The following is a 23,627-nucleotide window of genomic DNA, read 5'->3' on the forward strand; positions in this document are numbered from 1 at the left end:
GTCTTGCGAGTCTATTGGTTCTGTACAGAGGATTTCTTTTTCAACACATTTGTCATTGTAGTTTACATCATTTGTTTAGCATATGTGCATATGTCTTCCATGAATTTCTTGATTGAGTAAAGGATAAGTGCGTGATTCGTGCTGGCCTATAGAATGCAAGTAGCCTATGTCATTTTTTATTTTTAGTTAGATAATTGTAAAATAAAATAAATGACTGTACAATAATTGTACATTGTTTGTACATTATTTCATTTAGGCCTACGAGCCTGTATAAATGTTTAACTGTACAGACTCTGTCAGTATTGCAGTCCACACATACATAAAATGTCGGATGAAAACAGTACGATTAAACTTTACTGTCTCCAGGGGGCAAATGTGGTCAATGGAGCCACGTGCCAAGTGATGTACACGCAACATTAAAGTTAACATTACACATAGCTGACAAACAATAATACACGAATAGAGACGAATATATAAATATACAAATTCACAATGTGCAAATGCACAGTTTGGTTAAGGGTGACAGTTAAGCACATTAAAAATGCACGTTTACTGCATATGAGTGGGTGTTCGGTGGGAGTTTGTCGAGCCAGCATAGACGATAAGAATTATGTACATTATATATACGATTGGAATTATATGTGCTATTTTATGTCAGTTCTTTTTAAATGCCGTTATCAATATCAATGATATTATATGACATTTATATGAATCTGAAACGAAATGGCTATGTTGCAAGACATACGGACATTGACCTTGATCTTGTCATTGAGTTCAGCGCGCACTTGTGTGTATTTGGCTAATGCTGAATTAGATCTGATTGAATTAAATGAGGAGACTACAGACCTGCACTGACATCATTATCAACCATTGCTAAAACTTGCCCCTCGAGTCACGCCCCTCTTACTCATGACGTATTTGACATGAGACGCAGCTAGCCACCACGTAGTGTGAGGAAGCCGCTTAGACCCAAAGACGGGAGGTAAGAAAGAACTTTTTTAAGACAAACCACAAATCGTCAAAACAAAACGCCGTGAGAGAAGCGTGGCCTAGTGTTTGAAAACCCACGATTATACAACTAAAATGGCGAAGGGAACTCTGAGAGATAGTGTGTTGATTTATTGTTCAGCGGTACAATAGCCAGCTCGCTAGCTAGCTGGATGAATGCCTTTGTTTTTTTCGGCATGTGTTCGGTATCTGGCAGGCGGGATAGCTTATCATTTCCAACCGAACTGAGGCCGCAGACTGCTGTTATGTTGCAGCCAACTTTCTTAGTCTGTGATGCAGAATTACCGCTTTCCATTATATAGCTGCTTAGATCTATATACACTAAATGAGTAGCTTGTTGGCTAAGTTAGCAAGCTAACCTTTCCACAGTTTGATAGCATAGCGAAACATAGGAGCTTCAGCTTGCTGTGTCGAAGTTTGGTAAATTCCCTTGCTAGCTGTCCAGCAGAATATGGGTATATTGGCAGGTATGACGACAATACTTCAGTAACAAGTGATTGTTTTAGAGTGTATAGTCTATATTTTGGCTACGAATCCACGTGTTACCTGATATGTTGTTGTCAGGGGTCACTTTTCCAGGTATAGTATCGTTTTGGCAGCGAAGCGAGCAGCGCCTCTTTTTTTAAAGCGTCCTCCTTATAACATGAAATTGTCAGTTTCCTAAGCGGTGCATATTTAGTATAACGGCAGCCGAAAATCATGTTATGTTAAATCAAGTGTAGCGAAATTTGGTGAAGCAGCAAAAAGACATTGCACCCTTCATTTTTCCAGTATTGATGACGCATGTTGATGTAAGCGGCACGTTAATAGTGTGTGAGTAAATTTTCACTGGGAACAGCACCGGGCTGCAAATTGTTAGCACCTTAACCAGCTGTCATTATGGTGAATTATAGAATATAGAGTTATATAGAATTTCTGATGTGGCAAGTTCAGCATTTTAGTGACAGCTCATAATTTTTTGGTAAATGTTTCTTCATATTTCAGGGCTTTTAACCAAACTCTACATTCTGACAGCAGAGGTTTCCACCTCCGACAAAGATGGCTGACACAAAGCGCCTTGCATACTCCATCATTCAGTTTCTTCATGACCAACTCAACTCTGGGAGCTTGTCGTCAGATGCACAGGAAAGCTTAGAAGGTAAAATATGACCGTGACATATTTCCTGCTTATTGGTGCGGATGTGTATCACAAAGTTTTCGATAAAGTCATTCCCAGTGTTCTCAGAACCTGTTTTCTGGCTCTCTAGTTGCAATCCAGTGTTTGGAAACAGCGTTCGGGGTCTCCACTGAAGACCAGAGCCTGGCAGTGCCACAGTCGTTGCCTGAGATTTTTGCCTCAGCAACAGCCAAGGTGAGAACTCAGGTGGTAGTACATTATATTCTACCCTGCTGTACAGCTCTGTGTGCAGGAAGGGGATGGATTTAAGCTTTATAAGGCTGAGTCTCTGGCAGAGGTTTTCAGCCATGGGAATGGGTAACTCCAGGGGTACTTCAAAAGTTCTAGGGGTTTTTTTATATCTAGATAAATGTTCATACGTGGTAATGAAATTGAAGGTAAAGGGTTGTAAAATGGAAATAAAGCTTTGGGGGCAGGCTAAGTCTGGAATATTTTTGCTCTTTCATTTCAAGTCCAGAAAGATTTGCGTCTTCCTGTTGGTTCTGTTTCAGTATCCAGATGCCCCCCAGGTGAAGGTGAGCCCTGTCCCCCAGCCCCCCACGGAGGGAGAGATAGCAGAAGCTGAGAGGCTCAAAACTGAAGGTTTGGTCTTTTCCCAGTTTGCTTGTTTGCCTTGTTCAGTGCTCTGTAAAATGGTCAGAGTCAGGCAATCAATATCACAGAGACTCCACATCATTCTGGGCAGCGGAGATAACAAATGAGCTGTTATTTCTCCTCTCATCTTCAGGCAACGAGCAGATGAAGGTGGAAAACTTCCCTGCGGCTGTGGAGTTCTACACAAAAGCCATTGAGATAAACCCACAGAATGCAGTTTACTTCTGTAACCGGTACGAGCTGACATCGCTGTTGCGGTGGCTGATAAGAGTGCAGCCAGTCGTAGAAACGCTGATAACTGCTCTCGCCTCTGTGAAACACGTTTTGTGATGTTTCAGGGCTGCGGCGTACAGCAAATTGGGTAATTACGCCGGCGCCGTGCAGGACTGTGAGCGTGCAATTGGAATTGATCCTGGCTACAGCAAAGCATACGGCAGAATGGGGTACGTCCTGCGCTAGGTTTGCGCCTGTCCACGGGATTGAAATGAGTGCCATTCAGAGAAGCTAAACTGTTTCAGTCAAGATGAAGATTGGCTTGAATGGTTAGATATATGGCATTGCAGTAATGGTGGGTTCAAAGTACGTGTGAAAGTGGATACTTCGTGTTCCAGTTAATTCATTGATGGTAAAGTGTAAAGATTGTTTTAGCCTTTGGTGTGATGCATTAGGTGGTGCATTTGTTTGTAGGTTTGTATTGTTTGTTTTAGGTGGGATTGCATGGTAAAAATGCATGGATCTCTTGAGTAAAGTACTTAAGGAAATGTTCATGGATAAATGGAGAGTAGATATAAGCTATGTAGATTACCCATGGTATATATGTAATGTAAAATGCATTGTCGTTCTCTGTGTCAAAAGATTGGCTTTGGCGAGCTTAAACAAACACACAGAGGCTGTTAATTACTACAAAAAAGCCCTGGAGCTGGACCCAGAGAACGAGACGTACAGGTCCAACCTGAAAGTAGCGGAGCAAAAAATGAAAGAGATGCCCAGTCCGGTGAGTTGATGGCTCATTTTATAGTCATTGCATACGGGGTTTGATTTGTCCTTAGCTCTGACCCAATGCATCTCTCTCTCTCTCTCTCTCTCACAGACTGGAGGAATGGGGGGCGTGGATCTGGCTGGGTTGCTAAGTAACCCTGGGTTCATGAGCATGGTAAGAGGGAAAGCTACCATTTGTGAGTGAGAAATGAACAGGCACTGTTTGGTGGATTTAGTGACTCTGTTGGCCTGACCATCATCTACATTACATTACATTACTGTCATTTAGCAGACACTCTTATCCAGAGAAACTTACATAGGTAACAGTTTTATCCATTTATTTAGTAGTTAAATGAGGAACTATTGTTGGTAACTTGGATGGTACTACTCATTCAGTTAGTCAGAGTGAAGGAGAGATGGAGGGACACTATCCTCTCTAGGGTTTGGTGCTCCAGTTGCTGACAGAAACTTCTACCACATGGAATGATACCATTTTTAAACAAGCTGACTTTTGGATGTGTCTGGCTGCAAGTTATAATTACTGATTTTTTTTTTTTTTCAGGCATCGAGTCTAATGAACAACCCTCAAGTGCAGCAAATGTAAGTTTTTCAAGCATTGCCCTAAATATTGAGATTTGACCGCCATACTTAAATGTTAAAGTTCTCGTAAGTGCGTATGTTAGTAAAGTGCATAGGTCAGTCATACTGGTAATATCAGCAAACACATAATGGTGTCTAATTAGTAGTGTGACATTGCTATAAAGCTATAGGAACGGAACGAGGACGTTGCACTGTGTGCTAGCAGGGCAGTGCTCTCTGCCTTAGCGTACCTTAACCTCCCAGTTGCTCTGCCCTGTTTCAGGATGTCTGGCATGATGTCGGGGGCATACGGATCCGTAGGGGCTGCAGGTGCTCCAGGAACAGGCGGCCCTAATGACCTCTCCGGGCTCATCCAAGCGTAAGTTCACCTTTACAGAGACACTAACCGATATACTCACCTGAATTCATCGTGGAGGCTGGTCTGCATCAGAAGTGATGCCGGGACAAATATGTCTGCCTGTAAGTGTGTGGAGCCAAGAGGGGAAAAAGATGTTGGCGTTGATATAGCAACAGGCTGAAAGTTGGTCTTCAGTACAGCAGCAGTACGGCTAGCTCCAGCGCAAAGGACCGTCACCACGGGAGTTACAGGAAATTGCTTTTAACCTGTTTATCAGGTGAGCGTTTCCGTGATGAGTCAGTGGAGGAAGTAGCGCGAACATAGTGCAAACATCTTTATGAGCTCAAGCCCGTATTTTATTCTGAACAGCGGGTTTCTGTGGGATATGTTCTACTGGCTGATCTCTTGTTCCACAACCAGCTGTCACTTGTTTGAAAATATAAAAGGTATCTTGTAAACGTAGGAAAAGTTACTCTTAGTTAATCTAGGTTAAACTTAAGTTGTGCAAGCCATTTCTTTGCTCTTTCACCACCGCTCACTGAACATAAGCATGCTGAATGATGGTGTGTGTGTGTGTGTCTGTGTGTGTGCAGGGGACAGCAGTTTGCACAGCAGATGCAGCAGCAGAACCCAGAGCTGATCGAGCAGCTGAGGAGTCAAATCCGTAGTCGACCGCCGAGCGCCAGTCACGAGGAGCAGCCATGACCCTCTGAATGGTAAGGATAGCCCTGCCGTGCCCCACCACTGCCACCAGAGGGAGGCAGCTTGCCCTCTACACCTTATTCTGTCTGCGTGTGTGTGTTTGTGTGTCTCAGTCTTCTTGAATGCAGCAAAGCAGACCCCCCCCCCCCCCCCCCCCCCCCCGCAGGTGATGAAAGTGGACTCTTCCACTAAGACAAGGAAGGATTAATATGTATGGTGGCAATTGTGAACAGGAGATAACTTGCTGATATTCTGGTGTTTGGTGGACTCATTTATTTTGTGTGGAGAAGACTTATTGCACATTTATTGCACAAAAGATATAGCCCCACAGCTTTGATGAGGTTCTTAACATAGCCATACATCATTTGTGTTCTACTGTTTAGCTGACTTGGTCTCCAGATGGAAGCACCAGTCCAGCGGATTAGAGGATTCCTCTAATTGTTCGTCATATTGACATTCTTTGGGTGTATGCCACCTTGCTGTTTCGCCTTTTTTCTTTTTGTTACTAAGACTAAAAATTAAACTTAAAATTCAAAACTGAGGCTGGGCTGGGAAGACTGCTGGCCTGGTTACCCAGTGCAGTCCCATCCATCAGACTCGCCGGTTAAGTTGGAGAGGGCTCTGGCTCAGAAGACGTGCCATTTTTCTTTTGTTCGGGGTTTTGCATTCACACCGTATTTACACAACATACATGTAGGTTAGACCTTTTTCCTCCACAGGTGGCTTCAGTTTTCAAGTTCCCAAGGCTACATAGAGAACGTTTACTCAGGTTGAATTGTATCATAACAAAAAATGAATTATGGGGTTGTAGTGCCTTAAATTGTATGTAATGAAATGTGAATGCACTCAAAATTAATGTTATTTATTTCTTGATATTCTTTTGCAGATGAAAGTTTGACATGAAGATAGGCTGCCCTTGTACATTTTAATCACTTTTGCAACTACAAGGAAACAGTGTTTTTTTTTTTTTGAACAAAATACTTGCATGTTTGGTCCCATTTTTTTTCTTACCCGTATTCAAAATAAAAAGCAGGGGGGAAAAAAGTAACAGCCAGCAAGCGTGCATCGAGGGCAAGCAGTTTATACCGGGATCATCTGGGGAAGCCACCTTTTTGGACTCTGGCACACTTCACCTCAGCTGTTGTAGCGCACAGTTTAAGCGTTATGTGTGTAACTAATCCTGTCTGTGCAGACTCTCACAGAGGCGAATCACTAAGCAGGCTTCCCAAAAAAAAAAAAACAAACTGGAACACCAACTGGACGATGAAACACCTCACTGTAGCTTTCTTACGTAATACGTCTGGTGTGTGTTTTTTTTTAAACGCAAGTCAGTTCAATCGCCTGAATTTTTAAAGCGTTTATTTATGAGAAATAGCAAGGAATTATGTGTAGGATGTTGTGGATGTAATGAAAAATTGCAGATAGTTTTTTTTTTCCTTATGGCTGGTGTCTGTTGTCATTGAGGAAAAGAATGAGACTAAAACCATGAACACCTGTAACAGAAATACATTCAGAAATTCCGGGTTTAGTCTGTTTGATTGTTGTGCCAAACTATTTTGGTCTGGTAAAGATTTTGTTTTTGTTTTTCCAAATAAAGTAAAGATTGAACTCATCTGATCTGGCTTTATTTTTACATTGTTCTAAGCCTGTGGTTCCGCCAGGAGTGAAATACCTCTAGTGGTCATTCCGTTATCCTAATTCTATGAGGGTAGTGATGGGGGGGGACTTCAGGGGTTAGTTCAGCAACCAGACATCAAGAAGAATTTCACAGATATTCCTACAACCACAATTACTACACAGTTTGTAGGACCACAGTTTGCCAGCAACAACTCTAATCCACTGTTAAGAGTGCTTTTGAGCTAGCTCTGGACTTCGTCTCCCAGCAGCACCCCTGGAATTTTGTGGAATCTGTGCCTGTTGAGCTCTCATCACATGCCAGGGGTGTTTCAGATTATCATTCCCCTTCAGCTCCTCATAGTGTTTACCAGGTTATGATTTTAATGTAGTATTACTATGGTGTTATGTAGTAACGTGACAGATCTTGCAAAAGGACAATACATAATATGTGCTGTCCTCTTGCAAGATCTGCCTTTTGATCCATTGATTAAGGTTGATGGTCCCAGATTTTTGGATGAAGGCCTACTCAGCTTGAAAAATTCCCTAAAATGCTTCAAATTGCTCCAACTCTCCAGTTACAAAGGTATGTTTATATTTTGCATGTTAAATGAAAGGTCTAATTCTGCCCTGGCAAAAATGTCACATGTTCGTTTTTTTTTTCTTTCACAAAATATCTCACCATGTTGAAAGGGAATGTTCCCTTGCTATGTAAAATAGATTTTGCAGTACTTGGTGGTTTCAAAGACAGGAGAGAATGTAGAGATGGATTTGGATTATGTGTTTAAAAAAAAAAGGCAAATGCACCAGTTTATCAGTTCTTTGAGTAATTTTCAGTTGTCTCTCATACATCTTGGCTGAAACAGAATTAGAGCATTATATTTCATTAAGATTTATGTTTCAAGCCATCTTTAGATCATAGAAGCACTGGAAAAGTATTCATAATCAGTTCAAGCTGTCTTCTCAGTTAGAAAGAGAATAGTTCTAAAACATCTAAATCTATATTGTCATTTGGGTGAAAGGTCATTTCCACCATTCTAAGCTGCTGGAAGCATTAATGTGGAAAAAGGGTACAGACATGAATCATCTTTTTTCTTTTTTTGTTAAAGTGCAAGAACATTCATGCAATGAACGTCTTTGCAAACCTTGCTGAGTTTTCTGTCCAAAACATGGATAGAATACCTGCTCCTGTATTCAAAGATGTGGAAAGGAAAGACAAGAAAGCAGGAGGAGAGAGCTAAAAATAGGCTTATGACGTAAGAGGAATTAGTTTGCATGTGAGCGACGCAAACGCTGACATACCCACTCACACACCTATACACATGTATGCTTCGCATGTAGACACTTAGACACGTCACACCCATAGAGACAAACATGAAGAATAGCTTTTAAAAGCCTTATGAAAACTTGTGCTCAAAGAAGCTTTCTGTTCTTTAATATCTCAGTCAGAAGTCAGAACTCTTTGCAGATTGTAGATACGATGATTAGGGCTATTATTATTATCGCATATTAATCAGCTAATGCATTAAATCATTAATTGTTTAATTGATATGTGTATGATGCATAGAGATGGGAATGAAGCCGCACTGTGAATTGCAATTTTATTACTGATTTTCTTCGAGTGAATATGCTGCAATTGACATACCTGGTGCTCTTTAACCACAACATTCAGAGAAGAATTATAAATATATCTAAGAAATGTTCAAATATATCACAACCCATTTGGAACCAACAGTTGAGTAAGCACAGAAATGAGTGTACCTGGTAATGTACTCTCTGAAGCAACCACGTAAACAACTTTGCTCATTCAAACACAGCCACGTTCTCTGGTCCATATGCTTGAATTTCCTGGATTCACAAGTGAGGCCCAGATCTATCAAAATAAAAACAAGAAATATGATTAATATCTACCCAGTGTTATGCATTTCTAAGATTCTGACCTTAACAAATTTTTAATAACATCAGTTACAAATCATCAAGCAGAATAACAGTGCTACTATCCAAGTATACAACAGTAAGATGTTTATTGTGATACTAAAATAAAACACATTCATGAATCCCTTAGTCTGAGTCAAGGACAAAGCACATTGCTTGTATATTTAACACGACCCATAGTTTTGCTACAGGAAGTGACATCACATTGTGTACTAAAACAGATCAGGAGCTCAGGCTTCAGAAGAGCTTGTCATGTATTTGCAGGTTTTTATGTAGAGGAACCACGTAAAATGGGCTGTACCCATTAAAATAGGGAGTTCAGGTTGACCCGAAAACCTGATTTTAAACACGGAACTCTCCCTCTCAGCAGGTGGGAAGTGGTGTAAAGGGCTCAGAAGGTTGCAGGCTGCTGTGAATGAGCGGAACTTCATCACGGCTGGGTGAGATGGTAATGTAGAGCAAAAGCCAGTTCAACAGGCAGAAAAGGTGGAGCACTATGCACTGTGGGGCCGGGGAGTAGAGGCACTGTAAAATTACCATGACGCGCCACTTATTGTTTCTCAGATGTGGATGTGCTCACTTTGCCTAGAGCAGAGGGTTACTGTATTAGTAATCCTCTTTTCCCAGAAGCTCCACTCCAAGTGCACCCTTAATCTTTTCGGAAAAGTTTAAATCCTTCCTCCCAGCCCGGGATTCGGAGGTGTGCTGCTTGGCTCCTTGTTCTCTGTTGCCGTGGTTACAGTTCTCTTTCTCTCCCAGCAGCATAGGGGTGGGCTAGGCAGTGTGGCTCACCAAGGTGTGTGAGCATGTGTTTTCCAGACATTTGGGTCTGTGTCTTTCCTAAATGTGTGTTTCGTTCAGCTCCGGTAAAGAGCTATGTTAAGCTCTTTGCTTGCATAATAGATCATAGGTCCACTGTTGGTCATAATGCTTGTAATATTCAATTATTATAAGAAAACAGTGAAGGCGACAGATAATATGTTACCCAAACATTCCTCAGGGCTGTCTCCAAAACTTCTATTTGCTGTCCTTTTTGTAATATCACTTAAAAATGTCTTTGAGCTAACTATTAAGTTATAGGCTGTGTTCAGGCTAAGACATTTGACGTGTCGTATGAGGTTGTGTGGCACCCTATGGGTGACCAGGACTCCACAGCAACAGCCGAGAGGGAGGCTTTTGTTTTCCACAGACATGCCCTCTGACCAGCTGTATAGCTATGATGTCACCGTGGACAAGGTGACGAACAGAATTAGTGTCCCTGATGTCTATTGTTCATTGTCATCCTGTATTTTCCGTAATTAGACTTCACAGTCTCTGACCTTGTTGCCATTACCCAATTAAGGATTTTAGTCTGATGGGATTTGATTCACCTCAGAGGTCACCCCTATGGTCTCAAAGCCAAGGGTACCATTTTTATATGGAAATATTTCATGATGGACAGGGCATTTAGACATATAATGTGGAATATAGTCTACACATGTAATACGGTAAGTCACAAAAATATATTACATTACATATATTACTGTCATTTAGCAGACAATATCATCCAGAGAATAGAAGTGTATCCATTTAGCAGTGCAGCAGAGTGAGGACAGGCTAACAACACTCCCCAACTATTCAATATATACAAAGGTTTGTAAGATAAGATGAGAAAAAATTCCAATTTTGATCAATCTACTCAATTTTCAGGAATGATTTTGCTTTTAAACATAATGTCCCAGATTAATGTACCTAGGTAAACCAAAACACTTATTATGCCAAATTTAGCATTTTCAAGCATGCCACTCCTCAGCTGTACTGAATGCCACTGTGGTTCAGATATAACTGGCTCACTTTCCTGAGCTTAGCTTCATAAATGGTTATTGCATTGGCCACACAACCTGAAATTATCTTAGAGACGGCTGAGGTCTGAAAGCTCTTCTTGATGGGTTTCATTCTGCATCTAAGCCCATTTTCTTAACAGCTTTTATGACGAGCGTTATGTGTGCTGTATTTCCCAGGGTACGGAAATAATTTTACAGTTTATTCCCAAGTGCCCTGGTTTTTTTTTCCATCTTGAAAATCCAGTATGCTATTTGCTCAATGCTTTGTGACATTTACATTTATATTTACACTGTGACAGTCTGAATTGTGAAAACGTGCTATAACAAATAAATTTAATTTGACATAGCATACCATGATGGCCATGAAGTCCCTCAGAATAAAAGCATCTGCCAAACAAGTAATAGTGCAAGGTTGCTCCCCATTCCTCATTTTTGACTTTATGTCGGCAGTCCAATGCATTTCTCAAGAAATATTCCAACAGTTATAATTCTCATGGAGCTGACAAGCATGGGACAACAGGCTACAGAAAAACGAAGAGGGCTCAGCAAAAAGAAGAGGGCCTATTTTGAAGTAAAAAGGTCTGTTTCAAATTTTCCTGCTCCCTTTTTTGTGGGCATTTACTAATTTAAAAGGATCTCTGACCTCTGTGACCTCTTGGCCACTGTGCTCTTGTCCTGATGTGCTGACCTCTGCTGATGTCATAAAGAGCAACACTTTCTCGAACTAAACAGCAGGTGCAGAAAAACCTTTACAATCTGATACTAACACAGAGCATATATGCCTAACAAAGGCAAATGACAGACATATTTGTGTTGGCTAAGTTGCAAGATCTCTGCTGAGCCACAGTGTCAGCAATCAAAGAATTAAACTGATGCGAAGGTTACGGAAAGGGTGGGGCGGGAGTGACCCATGTGGACAATCTCATTAAGCTGTGACGTTTAAATGGTCACTGCAGGTGCCCCCTTGTCAGGAAATAGCAGCCCAACCTACATTCCTGACGAAACTAATGCGCTTCAAAAAGTAATGGGAAGACAACAGGAGTCTTCTGGCTGCAGCTGAACATATTGACGCTTTTTTAAAAAAACCCCAGATGAATTGAACAGTAGCGCTCCAGGGCCCAGGACAGGGGTTATTTATCATCTATTTTCCACCAGCACCCCAACGCTTTCAACTCAGTTTACACTAGCGTGTGTGTTTGTGTGTGTGTGTGTGTGTGTGTGTGTGTGTGTGTGTGTGTGTGTGTGTGTGTGTGTGTGTGTTGAAGTCACTGCTCTGCTGCTTGTATGCCATCATTGAGGGTAAAATTGATTTTATTTGCCCACCGCACTGCATACATTAGGGTCCTAAGGAGGAATTCTGTTCTGCTCGATTGTTGGTTGAATCTGAGAAAGAGATTGGAACAACACTCCCTGTGCCTTGCCTTCTACAGCACTATGATTGATTCTTCTAAACGCTTTGAGACAAAAAAAAGGTAGATACTGCATTCACCACTAATCAAGTTTTTTACAAACTGTGCACAAGATTAAGAAGGGGAAACAGTTGCTTGAAAAGAGTCACAATAATTTCTTCTGTGTCATCAAAACTGTCACCTCACCCATCAAGGTCTAGACACCCTGAGTACTGTTAACAAAAAATATCTTTACAGGGGGTTATAGAATTTATCTGTAAGCCCCTATGTTATGTGTGTACCAGTGTCTCCCTCACTTCATCAGTTTCACTCTTGCACTCTTTTGAATCCTTGTGACAAAATGTAAATGTAGGCTATGTGGTCCACTAATTGGAACATGAGACAGAAAGCTGCCAACTTCTGATAAAATACCCTTAGACTGTAGACGATACTGTATCAAAAAGCTGTTCAACTGGGATCAAGAAATCAATTTCCATTTTACATTCCATGGTGTCACTGGCAGCCGAACTTAAAAGGTGTTAGAATCTATTACAGCTCCCTCAGCCCCGATAAGCCTCCCTGACCGAGGTCTTTCAGCGGAATTAGCCTCAGTCTATCCTTGATTGCTTAATCCCTCCTGTGAGGAAAAGCTTTGCACGAGTTGGCAGGGAAAACACTTCCTGTCCGGGACGGTTTTGGTATGGACGTGAAGCTGACTAGTCTCAGAACCGCAGACTCGGAGAGCAAGCAGAAGTCCCTCTCTGGTGAGGACCCCTGGAAAACCATGCGGGAATACGCTAAGAAGGTGCTCCGCAGCCTATTCTCCCTGAATTTGCGGTTATGGGTGAGGGAGTACTGCCGGCGGAACGGCCTGTTGACGCTCTCCATCTTCGCTGTGGTGACGGGGTGCGTCCTAGGCTTCTTACTGAGGAGTCTGAATCTCTCCACCCAGGTAAGGACCTTCTGAACTGGTCTGTTTTTCCAGATAATTGTAGCTGGAAATATGTACCAGTAAACGGTATTAATATTGTATGTATTTGCAGACTTCGCATAGTTTCTTGTTTGTCTTAGTTTCAAATTAACACAAGTTAACTAGTATTGATACTTGAGTAGTGCACTTGCTGGTCTGGGAGCGTTGTTCTCCAGGTCTAGCACTGTTAACTTGGATGGGTGCAATTCAGTTTTCTTGTGATAAATGAAGGTAATGTAATCTAAACGAAAGACCTTGATATTGATATTGTGATTACATGCTCTTTGGAGATATATCGGCGCAATATAATTTTCTGATTAATTGGTCTCACAGTGACCAGTTATTGTGAGGCAGTTTTAAATGTGGCCTACATCGGGGTGAAAAGAAAGCAATCTTTCTGAAATCAAAGTTTTAGTTGTTACAGCACTTAAAGCTGAGGTATTTATCTTTATGACTCTAAAATCCTAGAGTCAAGTAATTAAGACGTTAATCGTAATCTAGAGTTAAAGAACATACACAGTTATCCCAGCATATTATTACTATAGATTGAGACTGGACGGACGAAACATTTCCAAGCATTTGGAAACGTTACATTCATTAAATAACATACACATCACCCAAACGTAATTATGCATTGGGGTCGTAGACCCCCTTGTTCAGTAAACAAATGTTGTCTTCCCCTGGTCAATGGAGGGGATTATCCCAATGTACCGCGATAGCGTGCCACTGGCACCAAGACTTGCATAGAGTGTCTGCAAACTTTCCCATGTCAACATGTTTACAATAAGGCTCCTCACATGCAACAACCGCTAAGCTTTCTGCTGTTTATGGCTTGCTGGTGAATGCCGTGTGTATTCTGTGTTTGCGCACAGTCGACAGAGATATCTCTGTTCTCTACATGAATAAAACCGTGCCATAAAATATAATAATATTAACAAAAATAACAACAACAACACCTGCCTTTCATGGTCTCTCCGTGGAATATATTGAACTTGAATATGCCATCATAGTCTGTGCAGTCACAGAGTTAAATGACAAGAAGCAGAGCCAGTGAAGTGGTCTGTATTGAAAGTCAAGTGTCTTTTTTTGCTCTAATCAGAGCACTGTTTTAGAAGGAATTGCTTTCAGGTCCACGAGACACGCATTCTGTTTCTCTGCAGGCGAAAATCTATTTCTCTTTCCCTGGGGAGCTGCTGATGAGGATGCTGAAGATGCTGATTCTTCCTCTGATCACATCAAGGTAAAGCCCTCAGTGTCCACTGTATCTGTCCGCAATAAAGTCTTAACCTCTGAATGTACATGACAATGAAATTTTACAGATGCAATACACAAGCAGAGATTATTGACAGTAAAAATGGAGATCTCAGGCAGTCAGTGATTGTGGGCCTGCTGTCCAAATGGTCATTGAAAAGCATGCACTTGTTGCAGTAAAGGACTGCTATTCAAAACAGGGAGCATTGAAATCATCTGCCAACAAAATGCCAATCTCTTTCACAACCACGCCTTCGTGTGGATCAATGAATCAATTAATCATTAAATAAACCAATCAGAATTCGGCATGGCGTTCCTAACAAAGCAGTTGTCATGGAGCGTATTTCTTAGAAGAGAAGCGAGTTGCAGCAGATTTCATGGAAGAGCACTGTGGTAATTGTTTGGGTCTTGACGTCAGGACAGTATGGCCCATGTGACATGCTTCATTTTGTCACTTAAACATTATCCAGTTAGGCTGTCCCAAGCACATTTAGCAGTGTACCATTGTGATTAAAGAACAGAGTGTAAATATCGTCTTGATTGCGGGCACCATTCCCAGACAAGTCAACGTGCCTTTGAGCACGATGCTTAATCTGGATCGCTTGGTTCATTGAGAAGTACAGACGTAAGCTCTGTTAGTTCCTCAGGATGAGGGCTGTCTGCAAAGGGAATTTGATCAGATTGGAAGAGAGCTCAGGTTAACTGAATGCCATATTATATCCCCAGAGGATGGTGACATCACCACCCTCCTGTCAGCGTATGTGTCCTGTGTGCAGTCTCATGTCAGGCCTGTCAGCAATGGAGACCAAAGCCAGCAGCCGCATGGGCGTTCTCACCATCACCTACTACCTGTGGACCACCTTCATCGCCGTCATCGTGGGCATCATCCTGGTGATCGCCATACACCCGGGCACCGGCAGAGAGAAGGAGGGCCACCATCAGGGGAGCGGACCTGTCATGACATCAGCTGACGCCCTGCTCGACCTCATCAGGTAAGCCACACCCATCGTACAGACAGAAAGAGAGGCCTGATTTTGCGCACTGCTCACCTGGTGCAGCACAGACATTAATGCCTGTAACAAAGGGAAGGTAAGTAAATTGTGGGGTCAAAACATACCAATGTGAGACTGATAAACGGGGGACCTTGGAAATATCACACCTATTCAGTGAAGGAGAGTCTTGTGACTGAAACACATTAGCTTTATTGGACTACACTGTCTGAAAATAATAAAATTAATTTCTTAATTGTTTCAATTGCTGAAGGAGTGCAGGTCCTTTCCTTTGGCAAGGAGCATTAAAGACACCACTAAGGATTGAGCTCTTTGGTTTAATGAACACTATTTAAGAGCTGTGAAGTCAGATGATATATGAAGGTGATCTGGAAATTTCTGGGTATGAGGTAACAAACTGGACTGAAAAGTAGGAGAATTGTTTTTGACAAAAATCCCACATATGCACCCTGACACAGCCCCCCAGGGAATTAGTATGACTGTATAGCTGTGGAACCAGGTTTTTAAATGTCTGTTGGGTATATGGGCTATTTTGTCTGTCAGTAGCACAGACCAATAAATAGGCTAGGTCAATGAAACGATTAGCTAAGATACAACAAAGACTGTGGCAATGATTGTGGAAACAATGTGGCTAAAATCGCATGGCTTTATCTGGCTTGGCTCCAAGAGTCTTCAGTGGGTTTAATGGAATTAATTAGTCACGCCAGATGACACATGATACAGAAGGAATCCGAGTGGGATCAGGACCATTCAGTTCTCTGGCCACAGTGACACGCAGTGCATCATGGGAGTCAGAGTGGAGTTTCACATGCGTGGCTCTGTTAAACTTCTCATGGACTATTTGAATACACTAGTGGGGACCTTATACTAACATTTCTAACCCGTCACCTTATTCTGTTGCACTTTATCTTATAGCACTTATCGGTGCACCTTTCTGTCTGCATTGTCTTGCTTTATCCCTTACAGCTCCCTTAGCACTTCACGCCTACTACAAGGCCTCCTTTCATACTGTAGCTTGAATGTATCCCTCGTATTGTAAGTCGCTTTGGATAAAAGCATCTGCTAAATGAGTAAATGTAAGTGTAAATGTAGAAATGTAAAACTAGTGACTTTAAACACCATCTGAACAGAGAGCATCTCACCTTTCTTGTTCAGTGTCATCAGTGGCAGTCGGTCTAAAACAAAGAAAGAAAAAAAAACTGAACAAGGAGGATAACTCAAAACTTAAAAATAAATGCCCATTAGATCGTTCACCGTATAGGCCTTGCGTGTCTTCCAGGAACTGCTCTAATCGCACCTGTGACTTTGCACAGTGCTTTACTGAGGGGCGGAATCCGGCGTTTGGTCTGCTGCGCTATCCCATTAAAGCTCAGGGCGGATTTAGGTATTTTTAGTAATCCGTCCGAAAGCATGACTTGTGCACATGGGAGAGCCTCAGCAGTAAGCAGCAGAGAGGATCTCTCCAGCAGATTTAACAAGCTCTTTTAGAGGGGATGGGCATGCAGCGTGACTAAGTTTAAATATACACTGACTTTCACCTCTCACACCAGAAAGGTCCAGCCACAGAGTGTACAGCTGAAAGCTGTGGCTTAGGATGGAGGCTAGTGTAAACATCATCATTGTCTTCAGACCAACCACTTTATTATAAATTAATAATGAGCTAATAATGGCTAATAAGCTAGTTACCCTGAGCTGGCTTTGGCAATCAGGATGGGTCGTCAAGGTGTCCAGCTAAGTTAGGAGAAGCTGGAGAGTGAATAATTGTTACATAACTTTGTACCTTGTCCCTCACTGTGGGCCTAAATGGAATGTCTTTGCCCCTCTTCACATGATTCTGATCTGGTGTGAATGCTGTGATGATGTTTACAACACCCCCCACCACACACACACGCACGCACGCACGAACATACGCACACACGCACGCAGGCGCACATACACACACACACACACACACACCCCGTGGAGGCCCCAGGTGCCCTCAGTGAGACCTTAAGCTGCATCCTGCAGTGAGACGTATTTACTCATTCACTTACTTACAGACTGTCCGCATAGATCTGGCTCAGCCCAGCTAATAAGCAATCCTATGGATCAGACCTCAACCCAGGGATTTTACCTGGAAAAAGTGTACGTCACCTGACTGGAAGTATGTGAGCTATTCCTGTCGAGCTCCAAAGAACCCACTCCTGCATTTGAAAAAACATTACACACCCACATTATAGAGAGCAGTAGTGTATCAGGCGGGTCATTTTCATATATTCGTCCTTTTTTCAATTATTTAATATCAGAATGTTAGCTAGGCGCTTTTATTGTGATTGGCTGGACAACATTTGTCTATTTCAGCTATAAAATGGCAGACATTACTTGACCTTCATGCCATTTAATGATTGTTTCTTCGTTGTATGTTTGTCTTTTAAGGAACATGATTCCAGCCAATCTGATTGAAGCCACGTTTCAACAGGTAAGCAAAAGAAAACACCCAAAAAAAAAAAGCATGCAGCCTTCCGCTTTTGTGGTGTGCAGCTTGTGGCCATGATGTTAACCCTCCAGTGCTCCTCTCTTACAGTATAAGACGGATCTGGTGCCCGTGGTCAAACCTGCTGAGAAGACTGTGGAGCCCAACTACGTCTACATCATGCCAGACTACAATGACCCTAGATTAGGCCATCCGGTGTTTCTGGAGCTCACACCTGCCCCAGAGGTCCAGTATAAGAACGTTCCAGGCAGCAGCAAGCAGATGAATGTGCTGGGCATCGTTATCTTCTCTGCCACCATGGGTGAGCCGCTCCGCCTTCCGGGAAGCACTGACCAATCACGCTGGGGGGTCACAGGGTCGTATTTATTGATCAGGATGCACAGGGAATTCTGTACAAGTTCTGTTCTGACACAGCTTAACAGACTGAATCCATGTGGGAAGGGAAAAAACAATCATTAAGATAAATCATTATTTTTCATATCAGGGAGGTTTATCACAAAAAGCTTTGATTAGTGAATACTTAATTCTGATCAGGGTTCAATTAAATTCTTAAAATACTTTTACCTGTATAACAGTGAGATAGCTATCAGCCACCATGCACGCCTTGTATGAGTGGAACAAAAGTGTTATGATTAGTACTGGCATGATGGGACAGCAAATGACTGCTGTTGTCACACCAAAATTTCTTGTTTCACCTGTGTGCATGTATGATATTTCAGATAGAAAATGAAATTATTACTCGGCGGACGGGTGACTTTATGCCACGAAAGAATGCGCAGAAAGCAGTGTGGGTGGGCAGTGTAGTGTAGTGTAGCCCCAGCCTGGAGCGTGAGGTTGAGCTCTGTGCACCCCCCCCCCCCCTCCACAGGCCTTCTGCTGGGCAGGATGGGAGAGAGGGGCATGCCGCTGGTCAGCGTGTGCCAGTGCATCAATGAGTGCGTCATGAAGATCATCAACGCTGCCATGTGGTACGTGCACCTGAGTGAAGCGCACACGACGCGCCAATCAGCCTCTGCGCACAGAGATGAACCAGGGACTGTGCACAGACTGCGGGGCGCTAGTTAGACAAAGCACCCTGCGTGTGGAAAGGGATTTCCAAACGCTTTGGTAGCTGTGGTAGAGTGAAGGATGTCTGCTGTCAATAAAGAGTCCCACTGCTGGAAATGTGGGCGTCGGGGAATAAAATTTCAGTGTAAAGGGCGTACATAGACTTTCATACCCGCTTCCTGTGTAGAGGCTTTGGTGTGTACCAGTGCAGAGTGGAGGCTTACAGTATCTCCTGATGGTGTTGTTTTCTGTGACGCCTGCCTGCAGGTACTTCCCCTTCGGCATCATCTTCCTGGTGGCAGGGAAGATCCTGGACATGCAGGACCCCGCCACCATCGGGGAGAAGCTGGGCATGTACACGTTGACGGTCATGGCGGGGCTTTTCGTGCACGGCCTGATCCTGCTCCCCAGCTTCTACTTCATCATAACGCGCCAGAACCCCTTCCCCTTCATCCGCGGCCTCCTGCAGGCCCTGGTCATCGCCCTGGCAACCTCGTCCAGGTGAGCTCATGCCTGCTTGTTGGGTCATGTTCCTTTTAGAGTGAGCTTGCGAACACAATGTTCTGGGTAGAAAACACCTGCAAGCGCTGGTCCAAGGTCTGTTTGATCATTGCTCTCGTAATAGTTGATGTTAGGAGGAGGAGGAGTGGAATGGAGGAGTTTGTTAAGCTTATCTGGTGATGACAGCAAGTTCAAACAGTGTCCTCAGAATTCTACAGGTACAGAAACTACTGTGGGAGAGTGGAAAGAGCAGCCAGTTCTGATAATATGCACAAGGGCCAGAAGAACACAGAGAGAATACATAAACTGCAGAACACAGACACACACTTTGGGTGGAATGAATGTGTCAGCAGATGGCACTCTTACAATTGTTCCTGAATGCTTTAGATTTTTTGTTTTACATGATCCATGCCTTTTTATTAAGGTACCATCCAGGGTTTGAACCCACAACCTCCTGGTTATAATCCCCAGCTTCTTAACTGCTTCCCCTTTCCCTCACAGCTCTGCCACCTTGCCCATCACCATGAAGTGCCTGCTGGAGAACTGTGGTGTGGATCGCCAGATCGCCCGTTTCGTGCTGCCAGTGGGCGCCACCATCAACATGGACGGCACGGCGCTGTACGAAGCTGTGGCGGCCATTTTCATCGCGCAGGTCAATGAGTATGAGCTGGACTTTGGGCAGCTGGTCACCATAAGGTACACTGCTATTATTAAGGTAGAATTAAACTGTAATTCGTCTGTAACTATCGAAGAGCCTTCAAGGTCAAGGCATCAATGGCAGCACTTAACTTTGCAGCTGTTACAACTTCATTTCAGTTTGTTACTTTGCTCTTTGTTTCTGTGTAACAGGGCATACACTGTGGGGGAATTTCAGATGCTTGCAACTGAGCATTGTATGGTGCTACAGCCAAATGAGGGCAGTAGTTGGTTGGATTTTAACTGCACCAATATAGCTTTGTTGTTGTGATACCAGTAACAAACACCGGTTGACTGGAGGTGTGACTCACCCAGTACATTCACAAGTGCATCCTGGTCTTTTTGCTCCTCCAGCATCACGGCGACAGCTGCAAGCATCGGGGCAGCGGGGATTCCGCAGGCCGGCCTGGTAACCATGGTGATTGTGCTGACATCAGTGGGCCTGCCACCAGATGACATCACACTCATTGTGGCCATCGACTGGGTGCTGTAAGTTTTACATGATCAACAGGTTTACGTGTGCAAAAGGTGTGGCATAGCATTTCAGCCCCACAAAAACATGCACATATGTTTTAATGACAAGAATACACCATTTACCTATAATTTGAGTTTGTCTGGCACAAGCTATACATCCATACATCATAGTTACTGGACATCTCTAAGAACGTGCAGTTATACCACTTTAGGAAGTTTGTCGTTTGCATAATTTGCCCAATGGAAATGGGTATTGTGCATATTAGAAATGAAAGTTAATTGACTTCATAATAATTTGTGAGATGTTTAACCCTTTTTCCCTAAATCCACAGTCCAGTAAATATTGAATATCTGGCCTAAATGTGCATTAATAGAAACAGTTGCTACTTGTACAAATCTTGATCAGCATTTTGACCAGATTTTATGAAAAACCCAGATATAAATGATTAATTAAGTCATTGCTTTCCACAAAATGTAGGACTTAGCCCCATCACATGGTTCCACTGTTTTTTTAAAAAGAGGCTACAATGGAATCACTACTAGAAGTGTGTGTTTTAGCAGTCCAGCACACTATTGGAATCATAGCAAGGCCAGCAAATTTATCCAAACCCACTTGAAGCCAGGTTTCCTTTTAGAATCACAGGTGGGCACTGCAGTATGAATGATCAATACTGGAATGTTTAGGGAAGTGCTTTTTGAAAGCTGGTGAAAATGTAACATAGTTCCCTGTCTTGTTCTGGAATTTTCCAGAGATCGATTCCGAACGATGATCAATGTGCTTGGAGATGCCTTGGCCGCGGGCATCATGGCCCACCTATGTCGAAAAGACTTTCCCACCAGCCGGGTAAGGCTCTGTTCTGTCCTGCCACGTCCATTTTCTATGCTCCTACAGTGAAACCCTCATCCCTTCTGTATCAATTCCAACTGTTTCTGCCACAAGTTCAAGCATACCACTTTCCTTTCACCATTTCCATAAGAACGCACCCAATCCGCTCAGTCATTCTCACATTGAGACCAAGATCTACCACAAGATTTTCCCTGTTAACACCAGCATCAAAACCTTGTCCATTAAATTTCAGTTCAATTCATTGAAAACATTTGGATCAGAAACTCCTGTGCCTTACACATTTTACTCAGGTCTGGATCCATGTAGCAGAATCTCGCCTAGCTTTGGAACTATAGAGCTGAGCTTGTTAAAAATAGAGTTACCCAAGCGACAGTTCAGGTCGAGGAAGGCATTGTTGGGGCAGGTTCGCCCCGGGGTTAATGACAGCTTTACCTGTGTTTCAGCGGAGCACTGCCACATCCTTCAGCGGCCTCTCTGGCATGCAGAGCGCACACCGGACAAGCATAGCTACGCCAACCGTGCCCCCGGCCGACGTGCCCCAGCCAGGTGGTCCTCAGACAGCCGTTCCAATCATAGTTGGGCCCCAGACGAGCACTCCTCAGACAAGTGTTCCCCTAATAGGCGGGCCCCAGACGGCTGTTCCCCCAACCGCCGTTCCCTTGGTGGGAGGGCCCCAAACAGGGGTTCCCCTGATGGGCCGGTCCCAAACTGGCATGTCTCTGGCAGGCTTGCCTGTGGCAGATGTACCACTGCTGGCTTGTAAGGACTGTGTGCTGGAGGTGATGGGGGACCTGGTGACAGAGAGGCCAAACTTTTACTACAACATCTGCCATGTCTAACCTCTCTGTGGAGACCACAGCAGGGATCATCACCTTGGATATGGAAGGTTTTTTTTTTTTAAAGTTTCAACCCGACTGTGCCATGACACGCAGCATCAGTGAGTGAACTTTTCCTTCCTGTGAGTGGACGTCTTCTGTAAGCCAGTGGTTTAACTGGTACACAAAAAGCAGGTGAACTTCAGGGAAGCCCCGACAGAGCTGGCATTAGGTGTTCTGAAGGAAATGCTCAGGATAGCTATCACTCTGGGATTCACCCGCTTCTGTAATTCACTCATGTCAAAGCGGAAAAGCTCTCGACTGGTGCAATCTTAAGGCATTGTCCTAGGTCCTGGAGTTTGTCCTCATTTGTGAAGAGGAATGTGGAACAAATGTGTGCTGGCATGCATTTGGAAAAGCTATCAAACACCTGCTGAACATCTTGAAAATATAAATGTGCATTAATATACATTTATTTTTTATGTATACAGTTGTCCTAGCATCAGTTTTTTTTACGAGTTCCCTAGTTTGTATTACATTGTCATAACGTTTTGGGATTTTTCAGACCAAGTTTTAGGGTTGCCTTACACGTTTCAGCAGTTTGTTATAGTGCAGTTTTTTCCTCATATGAAAAGGCCCTTTATGGACAGTACATCTCCGTTTAAAAATGAAGCAGCAGAGAAAGAGGTTACCAACAGATTAGATTTAGACATTCAAAATGTTTAGACCTAAGCATGTTGTGCCTTCTTGAATGTTGATTCCTTTATCGGTCTCATCAAATAGTTTTGAATAGGAAGAGTTACTCACTTCTCAAATGAAATAGCATATAATCATGCAATACTTTGTCTCATTTTAAGCATTGCATGGTCTAAACAGACATGCACTGCTGAAAGCTCAGCTGAGCCAAAATGTTCACAGAATGCACTTTATACAGTTTGTGTGTAGGCTTTACTCTCATTGTTGCACCAAATTATGAGCTTCAATTATCTTCTCCAGACATTACTTTGTGAAGGAATTCAGTAAAGCGTTGCTATGCCAACTGTTTGCTACAGTTCCATAGTGTCATAGGCTATTGGCCAGAAGTTTTCAGTTTGAATCTAATTAATTGGTTGTAGCACAAAGAGGAAAAGTAGGGAAAAGTTTAAACATGGCTACGTTGACAGAGAAGTTTTTCAAAGCGCCTGAGCAAAATCTGCTCCTGAATGTGTCCTTAAAACACAGGGTCTGACTGGGCAAAGAGATTTTTCATTAAGTTCAACTTACCTGTAGTGTGGTTGTCCACACCTACTACAGTGCATTTTTTTTCCAGTCTTCTTACTCATCATTGGTCTGGATTGCAACTAACACCCAATTTAGAAGACCTAAATCACGCAACCTAGAACTTGAC

General features: G+C 43.0%; 2 protein-coding genes across 4 annotated transcripts; both read left to right on the plus strand.

Moving 5' to 3' along the window:
• Positions 1–923: 923 nt before the first annotated feature.
• Positions 924–6,934, plus strand: LOC118795710 (small glutamine-rich tetratricopeptide repeat-containing protein alpha-like). Of its 3 annotated transcripts, none has more exons than XM_036554401.1 (12): positions 924–982; positions 2,026–2,146; positions 2,256–2,359; positions 2,677–2,767; positions 2,913–3,012; positions 3,118–3,222; positions 3,635–3,773; positions 3,870–3,932; positions 4,320–4,357; positions 4,620–4,715; positions 5,288–5,410; positions 6,283–6,934. In XM_036554401.1, exons 2-11 carry the CDS (start codon positions 2,047–2,049, stop codon positions 5,397–5,399), a joined length of 948 nt encoding a protein of 315 aa, XP_036410294.1. In that variant the 5' UTR covers positions 924–982; positions 2,026–2,046; the 3' UTR covers positions 5,400–5,410; positions 6,283–6,934. The 3 variants fall into 3 exon arrangements, with proteins under 3 accessions (XP_036410294.1, XP_036410292.1, XP_036410293.1); XM_036554399.1 differs by having other exon boundaries at positions 930–982; positions 1,993–2,146; XM_036554400.1 differs by having other exon boundaries at positions 935–982; positions 2,023–2,146.
• Positions 6,935–12,934: 6,000 nt separating this feature from the next.
• LOC118795407 (excitatory amino acid transporter 5-like) lies at positions 12,935–22,264 on the plus strand. Its single transcript, XM_036553866.1, has 11 exons — positions 12,935–13,108; positions 14,287–14,366; positions 15,154–15,369; positions 17,803–17,845; positions 17,951–18,161; positions 18,729–18,828; positions 19,175–19,408; positions 19,910–20,104; positions 20,459–20,593; positions 21,329–21,422; positions 21,869–22,264. Exons 1-11 carry the CDS (start codon positions 12,941–12,943, stop codon positions 22,262–22,264), a joined length of 1,872 nt encoding a protein of 623 aa, XP_036409759.1. The 5' UTR covers positions 12,935–12,940.
• Positions 22,265–23,627: the final 1,363 nt, after the last annotated feature.

This window comes from Megalops cyprinoides, chromosome 20 (assembly GCF_013368585.1).
Source record: "Megalops cyprinoides isolate fMegCyp1 chromosome 20, fMegCyp1.pri, whole genome shotgun sequence".
Classification (NCBI taxonomy): domain Eukaryota; kingdom Metazoa; phylum Chordata; class Actinopteri; order Elopiformes; family Megalopidae; genus Megalops; species Megalops cyprinoides.